General features: G+C 40.2%; 1 protein-coding gene across 5 annotated transcripts in view; it reads left to right on the forward strand.

Annotated features, from left to right (window-relative positions):
• The first annotated feature begins 10,752 nt into the window (after positions 1-10,752).
• The window catches only part of CRISPLD1 (cysteine rich secretory protein LCCL domain containing 1), a 38,041-nt gene continuing 32,013 nt past the window's right edge, over positions 10,753-16,780 (forward strand). Inside the window, exons 1-2 of one of the 5 annotated variants that reach the window (XM_032127816.1) lie at positions 10,753-10,882; positions 11,821-12,143. In XM_032127816.1, the coding sequence (XP_031983707.1) occupies positions 11,886-12,143 (258 nt within the window). In that variant the 5' untranslated portion in view covers positions 10,753-10,882; positions 11,821-11,885. Of the gene's footprint in view, positions 10,883-11,110; positions 11,226-11,820; positions 12,144-16,780 lie in introns of those variants that run through there. The other 4 variants (XM_032127833.1, XM_032127825.1, XM_032127853.1 and 1 more) reach the window with 4 other exon arrangements.

Genomic DNA, 16,780 nt, shown 5'->3' on the forward strand with positions numbered 1-16,780 from the left:
ACAACTGGCACAAAAGGGGAGCTGACCTTTCAGTATTTACCCTGGTGGTGTTTGCAGTGGCACCTACCTGGCTGACGTTGGCGACGCTGTTTTGGAAAGCACCAATAGACTTTGCAAACCTGAAAGCTTCTTTGCAAAGCTTATACTATACTGCTTGCCTGAACTTTCTCTGCTGGAGCCCCACATTCTGTAAGCAACTAATTATGTTTTATAACATAAACAGGTCAGTATTTTGATGTGTATATCCTGCACTCTTTTAAAGGTGCTATTCCTTCAAAGCAGCACTCAAATCCTCACATACCCTCTGTAGCTGTAGCAGTAGTTTTGTGGATTTGCCTTCCACTGCAGCAACTGTGGATGCAGCATTTTTCCCAGTCCTTGGCTGTGGTGCTCTGTTTTAACAGTAGGTTAGAGGAAAGAGGAAGTTTGGATTACGGGATGCAGAACAGCAGAATATGGAAGACTGATGAAATGAAAGATTCTTAGGAAAAAGCAGTTCTCCAATAAACATCCCTTTATATTTTTCAGCCACTTGTATATCCAGGCCCATACTGCTGCCAAATGTAGGATTTTTTAGAGCACAGCCTTGCTATACAGGTAGAAAAGGTGGTAAACAAATGGAATATCTATTTAAAAACGTGCAAAGTTATTCTGAGTGGTGAGGTAGGAAGTTGAGGAATTGTAAAGACATTGCTCCTGAGGAGTAGTGAGATTTCCCAATATGAAGCAGGTAAGTAAAGGCAGTAACAAAGTTGAAGAGGCATAAAATAAAGGGTTGGGTCTTGCTGTGAGAGAGTACAGAGTCTGGTTGCTTGTGGGTGGAAGGACACAGCAGACATGTGGAGGGTGGGGGAAGTGTGGGACTGGGACAGAAGGAAGTAGAGAGGAGAACTGACTGATTTCTTTCAATTAACATTTGACACTGTTTAGTTTAAAGAAGAAATGAGGGAAAAATTGTTCTTCCTGCACCACCTGCACTGGAGGCACAGAGCTGAAAGCTGCTGCTGCTGAGGGTGGCAGCCCATCCACATCATGGTATCCTTGCAATGGTTTTATTCTTCCATGTTCATATCTGTAACTCCTTAATACAACCAAATGTGCCACATGGATCAATTCCCAAAGCCATCATTGCCTCAAAAAAGACACTGCAGCAGAGACCTTTTCCTGATGCTGGAAAATAATTTACCCGGCATGAGGAATGAGTATTTAGAGGTGCTAACAGTCAAGGCTACGCACTGAATTGTAAATGACTGGCAAATAAGCTATTAATTAAAATAGAAATTGATTCCATCTTGTGGGATTTAAGGAGAAATAAGATTCTCACAAGGTCTCTTTTGAGTGCTCTTTTAGTACAGCTAAAGGCAGTATTTTAATTTTCAAATAATCCAACCCCATAATTAAAGTTACATTTTTGCCACAAATTTTAAAATATTAATGAAACTTGACTAAGTCTGGCTGAAGTGCTCCTGGGCAAAATATAGAAATATGCTAATGACCACCTTCTTCAAAGATCTACTTATGAAACAGGCATATTCCTACTGACAAAGTTCATTGCTTTCATTGTCCTTCATAATTCTAATTAAAACTTCCTTTATGAATCAATTTTTAAACCATTCCTTCCTCTCATGAGCTTGTGGAAACTTATATTTAATTACACTTATCTGGAAATTTACAGGGAATACAATAATAACAAAAATTAGTAATATTAAAATCTTTGTTTTAAACATTGTGTTGATTTTTGTCATTTAGAGTGAGTTGGTATTGGAAACTGAGGTGATATGTAGGATGACATAAATTAATTCTTAATAAATTGCCCATAACTGCCCATACTGGTATAATTTATAAAGACCCTCTTTTGCACAGCAGGGTATGAGTGCTTTATATAGGAAAAAAAAGCATTACTAAAAACCTGTAATAGAAGACTTAGCATGTTTATCCATGGCAACTTAAAATCAGAATTAAATATTCTTACTGATTTTGCCCACATTGAAAAGACATGTAATTCAGATCAAGCAAGGCCTGAGACTTGTAAATCAGACTGTTTTTCACTGCCTGATCTGATAATGAATATCTGTACCTACACAGAGGTGCTGGATGTATGAGATCTCTAGGAGAAAGGCTGCTGCCAAACAGACGCTTACTAGGGTGGCATGGACGGTGTAAGATGTTACAGGTGCCAATGCTGATGATTCTGTATTGGCACCTGAACATGTTTCTCACAGGAAGAGTGGTGTCACCGTCAGCCTAGTTTGTTGTTCTCCTCTAGTCATAAGTTTGACCTAAGTAAGTAGGCTGGTTCTTCTCCACTTCCTATCCTCACCATGGCACACAGATTTTAAGAACCAGGATGACGTGGGAAGAAGAAGATGAATCCAAGATAGGGGCACAAACATGGCAGAGTCTCTCCCAGGGCAAAAATATGTTCTTTAGAGACAGATTACTCCAGACCAGTCAAGACATCTGAAATCCTCCAATCATGCTGCAGGAAACTGTGAGTAAAGAAGAGCAGCCTACGTAGAAGCAGTTCCATAGGTCCTTTTCCATACGTGTTTGATTTAAAAACCAAACAAATGACACTGAGGGACATGTTCTAATGGTAGAATTGGCAGTGCAATGTTAACGGTTGACTCGATGATCTTAAGGGTTATCTCCAACCAATGATTCTATGATTCTATAAGTATGTACATAACAGGGACAAAACAGACCCAAGCATTTCTGTCAGCAGGAAATATTTATGCCTTGCACCATTTCTAGCTCTGGGGCAGGGCAGTGATATTTCCTATACCTCTCATCACCTCACCCATGCATCTCTCCCAGCTTACTTACAAGAGCTCTGAACCTGCAGGATTTGGAGCACTGATATTAGTTCAAGGTACCTCATAGTGCTGGTCATTCCAGTGCTGTGTAACTTCTGCTTTTCCCAGAGACAGGGTAATAGTGCTGCTGAAATCTGACAATTTCACATGAAGTTACAGTTTGTCACCATCTGCCTTACTGCTACTGTGAAGGACAAAGCACGCAAGCATTAGTAGGACATCTAGTCTGACACCAATGCATCTTTACCTTTCTTCCAGATAGCAAAATGCATAATTCATATGCAGTCACACAGTAAAGGTCAGCATGGAATTGCTCGCAGTATAATATTTGGAATCCCAAGATGGTGGCTTCTAGATACCCACAGCATCTTCTTCACTGTCAGTCGGACCCTCTAGTTTGTTCAGTGGCCAAAGTAGCTCGGTACAGAGACCTGTATCATTTTTCCCATGCAGTAAAGATCACCAGTCATTTGTCCTCCAATATTCCCAATAATTTTCAAAACAGAATAGAGACGAGGCCCTGCAGACATCACCATGGGTAACACGTGTGAGGCTCATACTTGCAGACTGTGTGTACCACAGCTGTGCACAGAGTGAGCTGTACAGGCCATGCTGGAAGTCTCCCCAGAGAGACCACATCTCTTTCTGGCAAGTTGCTCTTGCAGAACCGTTCACTGGGTTGAGCGATAGTTCTCTTTGATAAAGGGTGACAATATTCCTATTTCGCTCTGTCACACTGTGTGCTGCCACTGGCCTTTGATGATGTTTTGCCAACAAAAGGAGAGCATGTGGTAGAAGGCAAGGGCCTCATGGAGGAGGGAGAAGAGGAAAGGCAGAAGAGGGATGAAGACTACTTATTACCATAGAAACTCTAAGGAGGTTGTGATAGTATATGCTGAAATTTCCTTCTCCACTGATGTCAGGGTCTTATTCCCCAACACAAAGAAGACCATCTTCTTTTTTATTTTAGAGAATTATCACCACATCTACTCCTCAATGTCTGTGCGAGTCTTAGGTTGGGGCAAGAAAACAGGATAAATGAGGGTAAAAATTTGCTTTAAACATCACCTCCCCCCAAACAAGCAATCAAACAAACTAAATTTATTGAGATACTCAGAAGGAACAAAGGAGAAAGATGAAGCAAGGTGGGAAAAAGACAGAAGCCAACAGGAAGGATTTTTCTCTGTCATTTCCTTTTCAAGGGCACATAAACTGAGGAGTCTGGGTGCAGCAGGAGATATCACTCCTGGCAATAGTGACAGTGGTTGCAGCAGCTAAGATGGTAAATGTTTGATTCCCCCTTCAGCCCCCTGCAAGGCAGTAGGTGCTGCCATGAAGGCCATGCTGTGAAGACAGGCGGTGGGGCAGCGCTTGTCCTTCACCCCTGTCTGGCACCTCAGTCTGCAAGAGAAACACAGCAGAAAGTGGTTGGCTCACCTACACAGCCTACACCTACACCTCCCTGCACAGCCTCCTCTGTGGCTGGCATTGGATTCAGGGTACAGGGCTAGAGGGACAGCATCTCTGCAATACTGCTTCTGTGCCAGCCAACTCAGACAAACAATTAGGATGCCTGGGGAGAAGGAATTCACTGCTTGGTGGGGACAAAAAACCCAAACCCAAACAATGGAAAAAAAACCCCAACCTTGAGAGCTTTCATTGTAAAAATCTTGGTCCAGTGACATGCCTCTCCACAAACTCTCATTTGTAAACATTTTTTCTCCCTTTTTATTTTGACTCCTGGCTGTAATTCATACATTGATAAAGATTCTGTTTTCAACCGGGGTATTGAAAAATTACTGATATTTCTACCTTACTTTAGTAAGTCTGATATGGCTAAAACAAGCCATTTCTTTTCCAGAGAGTAAACAAGTAATTAATGAAACTCACAGGGTCAAACTGGACAAGACTGGGCAATTACAATTAAACTGCTAAACTGTTATCCCACAGCATCGTTAAATGCTGTGTTCTAACTGGCAGGAAGGGATTCAAACTTCAGTTTGCTTCCTCATACATGCAAGTCAAGTGAGTAATACTTATGAATATGTAATTAAATTTTCATCCACATTTCATATAAAAGATAAGAAAAATAATGAAATTTAATATTAGGTTTTGTTCCAAACTTATCATGACAAAACTCCTCTCTTGGAATACAAGTTAGTTTTGGGCAAAATGCTCCAGTCCTCTCTCTGCTGCAACACTGGGCACAAGAGCAACATTTAATTCAGTTAAATTTACAGGACAAATAGCTGGAGACAATAACCTCCAACAAAGCTCTCAGTTGTATTCCAAATCAATCAGCGGCAAAGGGATTTAGAACAAAGTGTTTCTGAGCTTAAGGCTTGAATTTATTGGAACTGTCTGGATATATCTGTCTAGGCAGAAAAACACAACATGCTCATAAGTCCCCTATTCCCCCAAAACAAAAAAAGCATATGATTGTAAGCTTGAGAGTGAGCATGAAAGTGAGACTACACCAAGAAGATATATATGGTACCATAAACCTCCCCCAATTAGTACTTTATTTCAGACACATTAAATGTAAATATTGGTTTTCAGTGTGACTTCATTTTACCAGAAGTGCCCTCATCACTGGGTTACAGAAGTGTTACTACACGTCTTTCTGGCTCAAAGTATACTTGATTATTTTATGCAATAGAAATGACAGAGAGAATGTTCTTCTGACTCACTGTAATGTACAGGTTGGGGAAATTAATCATGGGCACTCAGGCTCAAATTCTTTTAGAGAGGGGTGGAAATGGAAACCTACTCCTTCAGATGCTGGCTGGTTATCTCTTGTGATACTGTGTAAAGGAAAAGGCAGTATTTATTTGTTATATTTTATGAACAAGCATATTGAAATAATGATTCTATGTGCTAAAATATAATGTCAGAGACTATTTCAAAAGAGTCCAGTTGTTCTTTATTTCAGGAGCTTTTTGTTTGGTAAACAAAATACTTTTTGATCTTGATGCACTTAAGAGGCAAGTGGAGCAAATTAACCAGTTTTACAATAAATTGCAGTTCAGAAATCAGAAAAATTTCCTGTATCTTTCATTTAAAATGTATCTTCAAAGTAATTTAAATAATGACATTTTTCTTTTTAATGATATCCTGCCTTCCATTCGCCCCAGCTCCCCAGTGGCCTGCAGCTCTGACATTTCTCCATTGGTTAAAACCTTTATTGGATTTCATACCACTTGAAGAATGTTAATTGATGATAACTTTCATTCATTGTTGATCTTAGACAAAATGAAACTAGAAAAATAAATTCTTCTTAGTCTCAATTAGAAGCAGAGGAGTACCTCCCCTTAGCAGAAATAATTGCTTCCAATCCCTCTAAATACACAAGAATGCCTTTTTCAAAGTAATACAATGATATAAAATAATAGTTCTGTGCTCATGCAATCACTGTATTAAAATTTTTAAATGAAACTTTTTAAACTAGTAACAAAAATACAAAAGCTTAATGCCATCTATCCATAACAAGTATAAAAAAGTTGTTTAACTATTGTTCTAGGAATCATTGCATGACTATCTTTCATAGATTTCATGTATCTTTATATAACAATTTATATTTGACTATTCACTTTTACAGAATTTTATGATTACTTTTTCAGTTACTTTTGTGAAATAGCTGCTGAGAATGGTGCAGAAAAACATTCCTGCCAATCTTGCTCTTTACCTTAGCAATGGATAGTATGTGGTACTAGATATAGCTCCTTTTCCTGAAGGCCAGGAACTGTGAAGTGCTGCAAGTATCTGTTAAATGCTGTTCTTTTAAATATTTTTCTGAGAGACTGATGGGAAACCTGATCTTTGTGAACTCTTCTGGTACAATACCTAAAGAAATGGATACGAAATTTTCTCTATGATGCTACACCACTTGAATGAACATCATGTAGCACAAACTTTACTAGGGAATGTGCAGTAATACCAAAAGGAAAAGCATGGAAGATAAAGGAAAATGCAAGGAAAGGCTACCTGGTACATGGAATATGTCCAGGCACTTGCACAACTGCTGATAGATGGTATGGCATCTTAAGGAATCTTTTTATTCTGATAAACCTAGCCAAAGGAAAGCTATGCCCTATTATTTTATAGGGTTTTTTTTTGTTTGTTTGGCTTTGTTTTCTTTTTTTTTTTTGTGTGTGTGTGTGTGGTTTTTTGTTTTTTTCCCCTGAGTTCTGTCTCTGAATTACCAATATAGTTGTGCTTCTCAAGAAGAAAACAGCTCATAAAGTCCTTGACAATGGATGTGGCCAAGACATTTTCGGCTGAAAGAATCCATCTATCAAAAGATTTTGCAACATTGGAATAATCTTGCACATTATTGTAACTACACCCAGAAGAGCAGGAATACTGACACCCATCATCTCTTTTCTTCATTTGTTGTCCTTTCCATAAGTCTTTTGCTTTTTTTTTTTTTGAATCTGAGCAGAAAATAAAAAAACCCCACAGTTTGGGACTGTTTGGGCAAAGGCTTAAAGCAAGGCTTTGAGCAGAGTTCATTCATTTTAGTCACCAACTTTCACATGGATATATTTACCTTCTCTAACTCTATGTATACTTAATTGTGGGGGAAAAAAAAAAAAAAAAAAGAACAAGAACAGATTAAACAAAAGACACCAAAAGCAAAATCAATTCAGACCACTCAGCAACATGGCAGGCATATTAGATCTCAGCAAAGGAGAATTCAGGAACCTACTCCAGGTCTGGAAGAGATTATATCTGAAAAGTGGTCTCCCACCTCACAGACAATTCTCCTGAAAAGTCTCCTGCTTGGCCATTTTTGCATGAGTCTGAAGAAATTGGCCACATTGTTAGTAGACACAGGCAGATGGGGGTCCTGATTTGGGAGTCACTGAAGTTCATGTGTCTGACAGCAGATTTGTGATATACGCAGTAATGTACACCTCCAGGGGCTGAACTTCAGGTGTACAGCAGGTTTTTCTGGCAAAAAACGTTCCCATGATTATTAGTTGCCTTTTAGTCACCGAAAGGACCAGGTAACAACTAAATACTGCTTTTGCGAGTCTCATTTTTGGAGAAAAAGTAAGATGTTCCCAAATTGCTGTAATGGATCAGACTTTTTAATGGCTACTTTTGGTCAATACAGTGCTGTGATGTTGTAACATCAAGCAGCAAACCACAAGGTGGATTAAGTAAAAACATTTAAAATCAACACAAAAATAGCCTGGATTTCGATTCTCCCTTTAGTTTTCAATTAAAAGCCCAGCTCTTATAATTTAGCAGATTTGTTAAATATGCTTTATATGTATTACAGTCTGTCTTCCTTAATTGGTGGTGTCACTCTTTCTTAGCCCAATTATCCATATTTGCATACCCCACGTATTTTTTCTATTAGGAAAAAAAATTGATGATGAAGTAAAATATCTTTTATTCATACTCTTGTTTATTTATAATGACTGCTGGAACTTCCTCTCATCAAATGCAGGAAGATTCAAACAGCAGAAGATGCTTTTTTCCTTCACACTTTAAATCTCCTTTAGCCAAAGTTCAGGCTAAAATCTTCCTTTTCAGGATTTTCTTAGTGCCATATTCTCTGTGCTTGTGCAGCACGTACCTGGTGACCTCTTACTTATTTCTTTCAAGTGGGTTTTTGGTTGCAATTTTTGTTGTTGCTGCTACAGCTATTCAGAAAACAGTTACTCAGTCCATCAGTTTGCATATGCACTCTCTTCATGTGCCTTTGGTAAGGAAGGATACTTAATTTTTGTTTCAAGAGATGCAATGGTACTTAACTGTTTATTATAATAATTTTAAATTATGGGTGGCAGTTACATCTCCAGTGGCAAAGGTCTAAACCAATCCAGAAAAACAAAAAAAAAAAAAGAGAAAATGGCCTCCCCCAAGCTAATTAAGAAAAGAGATCCAGCAATATTTAATCATATTAATACACAAAAATTAGTGGATGTGTCAAAATATCATTTGTCAAAATTGTAACACTTTTATGTGGCCACAAACCAGACAGCCATAAACCAAATGCAAAAGGCACAGTCATGGAGTGCAAAGGGTTTATTCATTTGCTGAAAAATTCATTGATAACAAAAAAAAAAAATCAATTTCAATGGGCCTATCTCTTTTTGCATGAATATTTATTTTAATGATCTAAACTTGCATCATAAAACAATGTCTTCAATTTGACAAAGACCAAATTTGATCAAGTGCTTTCTAAAAGAATGATGAATACTCAAAATGAAAGACAGTAGGTGATGTTTGATGTATATTCTGTTTGAAGCCCAGCAAGTATCCAGTGCTGATGGAAAGGGGTAAATACTGCAATTTCCAGTTGATGTGAACCCCATAAATATCCTCACTCTTTCAAAACTTTTCAGTTCTTTGTGTGCAACCATTACTGGGTCTAATAATAAAGCTATCCGGCTGCTTTCTAATGAAATAACACTTGTGCCTGTACACAGAATAAATGACACATCCTCTTTACTACGTGATGGCACGGAGTCTGCATCTTAGCCTCCAGAGGCCTAAAGAAGATAGAAGCAAGGTACAGCAATACAAAAGTGATGTGAGTATTAAAAAAATCCAGATCTGACATAGACTCCAGCAAGTTCTTCTAACTTTTTGTTTCCTTCTTGTTTCTTCCAACTATTCTGCATGGCCAGTCTGTAGCTATGGCTCATTCTTCTGTACCCAAAATAACAAGTGATAAGTCATCCTGGTGCATAAACACTGAAAAACTTGCATGTAGTCTGTGTATCCAGCTGCACAGTAGCATTTTACCTCACATAGTTTTGTTATAAATAATGTTTACTACCCAATACTTGAGTGCAGAAATCCAATTCCAGCACTGCAAGGAAAAAAGTTATAAAGATCAACCAATATAGAACATGAGAATTTTTTCACATCACAGCGCGTAAGTAACAAAGTACCTATAGCATCTTGCACTTAGTTCCAAAGTCTTTAGGGAAATTATAACTAAAACCAAGAAAGAGAAAGCACAAGAAGCAGCAGTATGTTACTTGCATGGCATTGTTTCTCTTGGGCCCATGAAATTTGGAAGCATTTATAGAGCCAGTCTGAAGCCAGCTGGATTCTGATGGATTTTAACCTCAGCCTCTCAGTTTCAGAAAATGAAAATACAGAAAACTTTTGGAAGCTGATACAGCAGTCCTGTGAAGACTGGAAGTTAGTCAATCCTGCCGGTAGCTCAATGTAACAAATTATACTAAGTAAATGAAACGTCAACCCCATCAGCTCGCAAAAAAATTTCAGGCTAGAAGAAAACAAAAAGTACGTATCTGATGCCTATTCTTGCCTGGCACAGAAATGAGTGGTTACACACTTTTGAATCCTACTTTGTAAAGAGAAGTCTCATGTGGCTGGTTTGAATCCACAATAAAATTCCTGTCCTGATACCTCCAGCCATATTCACATGTTCTGGACTCTTGCGGAGCTCACAGCTTTTTCTCTTTGCTGCGTCTCAGCAGGAGCAGGCCGGCTTAGCATCCTCTTGCCTCCTGCCAGGGATGGAGGCGGTTGGCGACGGGGCCCCCCTCGACCTTTTCTGGGCCATAACTTTTGCAGGACCGAGGCCAGCTTCTGGCTGAGGCTGCGGTCCCAGCGAGCCCTTGCTGCCCGCCGGACTCCAGGTATCGCCCCGGGAGCTGGTGCGGGTTCCACCGCCCCCAGGGAGCGCACGGGTGCCGGGGCCGGGCGCGGTGCCCGGAGCGCGGCCGTCCCGCCCCGCGGGGTGCCGGGGAGGGGTGTCCGCCGCACGTCACCGGCGCCCGCGATAAATGCCCGGCGGGGCGGGGGCCGCCAGGAGAAGCGTGAAGCTTTTCGGGGCGGTGGTGGCGACCCGGAGGCGGGCGGGGGACGCGGCGGCTGAGCTCGGCGGCAGCCCCGCGCCGCGGCTCCGCTGCTGGACACGTCCGCGCCCGCCGCGCGGCTCCGAGCGCGGCTCCTCGCCGCAGCCAGCGGGGCGAGGCCGTGCCGGTGCCCCCCGGCCCGACGCGGGCGTGGCGAGGAGGCGGGCGGCGGAGCGAAGCTGGCTGCGGGGAGAGCAGGCAGCCGCCGCCGGAGGGGTAAGGGCACTGGCGGGGGGTAGCATCCTCCCCGCAGCATCCTCCCCGCGGCGGCGGGGGGACGGGCGGCGGCGGCAGGCCCCGGCGGCCGGTGCGCTCCGGCCGGGTCGGCTGCCCCTCAGAGAGCGGGGCCGGGCCGGGGCGCCGGGTGCGGGCGGCGGCGGCGCGCTGGGGAGGGCTCGGTTCTGCCCGTGCGCCTCTTTGTGTTTCCCTCCCAGCGGCTGGGTCCGGTGTGGCGGGATTCGCGCGTGCTCACCCAGGGTGAAGGACTGACCTCGGCTTTCCTACCTAAAGCACTCAGTCATGTAGCAGGAGTTGTTAAAACACCGCATTCTTGGAAGTGGTACTACTTTTTCTGAGAGTTTTCAGTGCTTTCCTTTGTTTGCTGACTAGAATAACCCCGTCTGCCCCGTTTTCGTGTCCGAGTTGAATACCTTTAGTTTCATTAGGGTTTTGGAAATCATGAAACAAAAGCTTTAATCAAGGTCATATTTTGAAATGCACCAAGAGGGGATATATTGTATCAAGTTAATAGTGTATTTCAGTTTACATTTTGGCAATGAGTGCAAGCCTCTAACCTTCTTTTGTTCTTAAGTTCCAATACTGGAAGACCTTATCTACAATCTAATCTTCATTGATGTCTGGCTCCTTTAAAGTAGATATGAAAAGCATGCTTTCTGCATGCAGGCACTGAAATGTGCATGCCAATGTAATATATAAAACCACTTGAACAAACTGAAGTTCATAAGGTTGAAGATAAGCTATCTTCCCAAATCAACAGTATGCACTTACCAGAGTAAAAAATGCAGCATCTGCTTTCTCCCCCTAGAACAACAGTTACAAACTCTGTATGAACTAGAGTTTTTGTTGCTTAGTAAGTTCATACAGGCCAGTCCTTCAGTCTACAAATTACATTACTCTCTCTTATGCATTTACAGCCAACAAACCTGGAAGAAAGACTTTGTCTTGGAGCTAACTCCTGAGCATTTTGAGATCATTCATCATGAAGTATGTAGTACAGGAATGGCTCAGAGTAACTACCTTGCTATTCATAGCTCAAGCAGTTTCTGCAATGGTTCTTCCCAATGCCACGCTCTTAGAGGAACTTTTGGAAAAGTACATGGATGAAGATGGTGAGTGGTGGATCGCCAAGCAGAGAGGGAAAAGGGCTATCACAGACAGTGATATGCAGAGTATCTTGGATCTTCATAATAAATTACGGGGTCAGGTGTATCCACCAGCTTCCAATATGGAATATATGGTAAGAAAAAACGGATAGTGACATGCAGAAAAAAATGTTCTTAGAATAGTTGCTATCACTTTATAAAACGGCATACTTTCAGTCTTAGCTTGCTTGTTTTCTCACTTACAGAACTTGTCACTTGTTTGTCTTTTTTTTTTGTACAGGTATGAGCTGTGAGATAAAAATGCCTGTTTGTGGATCAAGTGTCATGCTCTACTAATATTAATGTGTTTAATTTCTCATAGCTTTCCTACCTTTAAGTGGCAGTTCCTCAGTGTTAGGGGCGAACTTCCAAAATTGCAGTACTCAATAAAGTTGATTGTAACCGTGGCCTAAAATGTTACTGTCTAAGAAGAGTACTGAACTATGAAGTTTCAAAATAGCATGCATGTATTCTTTCCCATGCTTCTAGGTTGGATGGAATTTCCGAGCAAAATGAGGGTCTTACAACAAGAAAGCCTTCTGTTTAAGTTGGCATGTATTACTAGAGGGCTGTATATTTCTGTGTTCAGATTAATAATGTAATGCATAATTTCTGTTTATTTTTTTTTTCCTTAAGAAGCCTCTAATATTTAGACTATTATTAGTGGCATTAAGTCCCATGTTTCTGAACTTTGTTTTTATGCCATAATTCGAGGCAAATTCTACCTCTCCTTGCTACGTAGATGAAATCAGGTCACTAGAGCTTTTAAGAAGTTTAGAGGTTTGATAAGAACGGGCAACTTTTCTTTTTTCTGCACCTTCTTCCTGTGTTCACATGGTGTATTGTTGATTTATCTGTTCATGCACCAGAGAAATAGCATTGGTATAGATAGAGCTGTTTATATCAAATATTACACACGTTTCATGATACTTGCCATGACAGAGGTTTATATTAACACATTTCCAGATGAAAATATTTTTCCCAGACTGGAGTGGTGTCTCTCAGCTTGCAGATCTAATTGAACTGAGCATATATATGTCCTGGAAAAACCATGCTTGCTTAAACCATCAGTAGAATCATAGGATGGTGTGGGTTGGAGGGGACCTTTAAAGGTTCTCTAGTCCACGCCCCATTAAAGGCAGTTTAACTTATCTATGTGAGTGTTACTGTATTAGAGTATATTAGAGCCATCAGAGAATTAGTTCAGAGAATCACAGGATATGTTGCCACACATCATCTCCAAAAAAAGGGATGATAATACCTGAAACCCCTTCAACCCGTTCAGTTACAATTGTCTGCATATATCCTTAAACTTTGTTTTCTGTTGTGACTTTTTCTGACCTTGTTATAGTAGAGGTCAACATTTTGTTCCCAGTCACTCAGGTTGATTTTTTTCTGGAAAGCTCAAAAAAAAGCTATTAAGTGTTTTTGTAAAAGAAGAATCGGGAAGACTGTTGTATTCCCAGGTTCAAATACCACAAGCCTTTTTCTTGAGATTCTGTGAAAGCCTAGCTGATTTGTAGTTACGCACTTTTTTCCATTCCTAATGCCATACTAAATTTGTCTGTCTTACATATCTTGGAAAGAAGAATTTGGATATACTCAAAGAAGTAAGGTTTTTGACAGCTTTACTCAAAGATTCCTCCAGCACTGCACACACTTGGGCTTGGACTCTGTGTTAGGTCTACATCTGGAACAAGTTTTTTTGGTTTTGTTGTTGTTTTTTCCATGCTCTCCAATGATGCCTGAGCCAGAGTACAAGTAGCATGGAAAAGCAATTACCCAGTTTTAACATCAAGGATGTTACTCAGAATAGGGCAGCAGCTTTCAAGCGGGTGGAACTCAATTCTGGCATAATATCCAAGGGAATCAGGGGTTAGGATAGGCAAGAGTTTGAGATTTGTGAAGGTAAAGGGTCTGTGTAAAGCATGTGGTCAGGGACAGTTACCTGTGGAGGGACGGGGATCCATGAGAAGGGCATGGAGAGAGCTTGAGTGGTCAAGAAGATGTTGAGAAATCAGTGTTATGGAGAGAAAGAGCATTCGATGAATAGATGTGGTTAGGGTAAGACCTGTGACTGTGATTTGGATCAGAAGTTTATGGAAGGAGGTTAAGAGCACAGAAATTTGTGAAGAGAGGCTATTTGAAAAGTCTAAGTCTGTAAGTAGGGAGGAAGATTGTATCTGGAGGAATCAGGTGAGAGTCAGTATTGGGAATGGAGACAGGATGGTTTAGAAGACAGTAGGAACCACACGCTGCTTGAACAGAAGGAGGAAAGGACAGGATTTCTGATTGTTTGCACATATATTTTTATGGTACTCTTAGAGATTTTTCCTTTCAACGCCTTACCAAAGATGATTATCAGTGCTCCAGAAGAGGGAAAAAATCCCTCTAAATGCTTGCCTGATGTTTAGGAAGCTAGGTAAGGGCAGCTGAAATACCTTGTCCACTTTTGTTGTGGTTTATTAATACACACACGCTGGTTTATTAATATAGACATGCTGTGCTATGGGCACAGTCATGTCCCTGTAAACTGCCCTTTGTGTTAGTAAACCCTTTCCTTGTGAATAGAGCTAGTCCTGCTTGGGGGAGTGAAGATGTATGTCTCACTGAACCTGAATGGAGATGATCAAGGTCCACATGCCTCACTGATACACCTGTGTCTCTATATATCTGTTGTATAGTTGAGAAGTTTAAGATCTCCAAGAGTGCTTGGAGCTGGGAGAAGGTGGGTGGGGGCTGCATGCTCTCACTGCACTGTTAGGTTACCTTAGGTTACCTGCTCCTGCCAATGGAATGTACCTGAGTTGATGATGAGACTGATCCAAGTAGTTAAAGAATCAGATTTTATTTTAAACAATGTAATTTTAGGGTTTTTTTTCATTCTGAGACATGACATTCTCCCTACATGGCAGAATCAGATGAGTATCAGTGCTGATAAAAGAACGTTGGAATGCATAAATAAGGAATGGGTGGGATGGAGAACCACATTGGTTAGGAGCTATTGGTTTTATTACTCCTTAAAAAGTCCAGCCTTACCTTTGAGATAAGGTCTCCAGCATATAAGATCTTGGTTGTATTAAAAGCAAAAAAACAAACAAACAAACAAACAAAAAAAAAACCCAAGGAAAACTAAAAAGTTGCTTTACTGAGCTGTATATTCTTACCATATGCTTTGAAAAAGAAAACATTACTGGGCTGTCATAGTTCAGAGACCTAAAGTTACAGTGCAGTAAGATTCACAGTAGATAGGTCTAATGAACAAAGTATTCTCATGGTTGTCTGGCTGAACTTACTGGATGAAAAGTTCATCTTCCCAAGTATTGTAGCTCTGGTGGTAAGCAGTAATGAATTCCTAAGATAAGAGGATAAGAATAGAGCATGTAAAAAGAGAAACTTTTGCAATGAAGCACCCCAGCTTTCAGCAAACAGCAGCTTAGAGACTTCCTGAATCTGCCGTTGCACTTTTTTCATCAGATAGAAAAGTCTCAGAGGGAATTTTCTTTATGAATCTGAACGCTTCTGAGTCCACTTATATTTTTTGAATCCATGGCATCAATTTGCAGAGCTCTATAAATTAAATTATGCAGTGGGTAAAAAAGTGTATTTGTTTGGCTTTAAACTTGTTCTTCTATATGATGCCTTGTTTTTCTTTATTGTGAGAAATAATAATTTCCTCGTGATCACAAGGCTTTCAGCTGAAGAATCCTAATTCCTTTACTTGAAAACTATTCTGTCTGAATTTTGGTCTTTATCTGCTATGATTCTCCTGTTTGCCTTTTAATGCAAAGGGAACAAAGAAAGTATAGCCATGGCATACTGCAAATTGTTACAATTGTATTTATTTTCTTCACTTCCTAATAATTTCTAACATTCTTTTACTTTTTGACTTAGTGACCTATAGCTGACATGTTTCATAGAGCTATTCACAATGACTTCAAGATCTTCTTAATGTGCTGTCATTTACTACTGAGATGTTATATACACTACTGTGTATATAGAGTTGGCTATTATCTCCAGCAATGTCCTTATTACTTTGTATGTATTCACATTCAGTGCTATCAATCATTTTGTCTTCTAATCACTTACGATTAGTGAATCTCCTGTCTTTATGTTTTATTTTTCCTATCCTGTTTTTACCTACCTTAAGTAGTGAATCCTGCTTAAGTTAGGTAAAGTGCATTCTCTTTCCTTGGGCTGTTGTGAAGAAGGTATTCTGCAGAGACCATGGAAACGTATTGTGGGAACCTGAAAAATTATTTTGTATTCCTAAACCTTTTTTTGTCATTTGTCACTTCTCTCTTTACCTTATGATATCTTAATTTTGTTTGTTGATTTTTAAGTAACTTAGGAACTCTGTGGAAAACCTAACTGTACTTAACTATTTTCCACATGTTGACACCTTCAGGGTGTAATATATTCAGGAGTAATTACCTCTGTATTTCATATTTTTTTAACTTCTCCTATAAAATCATCCTGGTGGAAGTCAGTTTTTAGTCTGCAGTTTCTCAGGATGTTCTAGAAACTTTTAAAAATATTATCAACAATGTGCTGGGTTTTGTTAATGTGGTAACAAGGTCATTTTAAGAGAGACAGTGTAATGCACAGTAATCAGAAGTTTTATGAACCAGTTTTTTCAGGTTCTTGAAGGATATTATTTGGCCCTGGCAATTTGTTACTCTCAGTATTTTCAGTTTTGGCTATTGTTTCTTGAGGCTGTTATGGATCCTCC

This window comes from Corvus moneduloides, chromosome 1 (genome assembly GCF_009650955.1).
Source record: "Corvus moneduloides isolate bCorMon1 chromosome 1, bCorMon1.pri, whole genome shotgun sequence".
NCBI classification, from domain to species: Eukaryota; Metazoa; Chordata; class Aves; order Passeriformes; family Corvidae; genus Corvus; species Corvus moneduloides.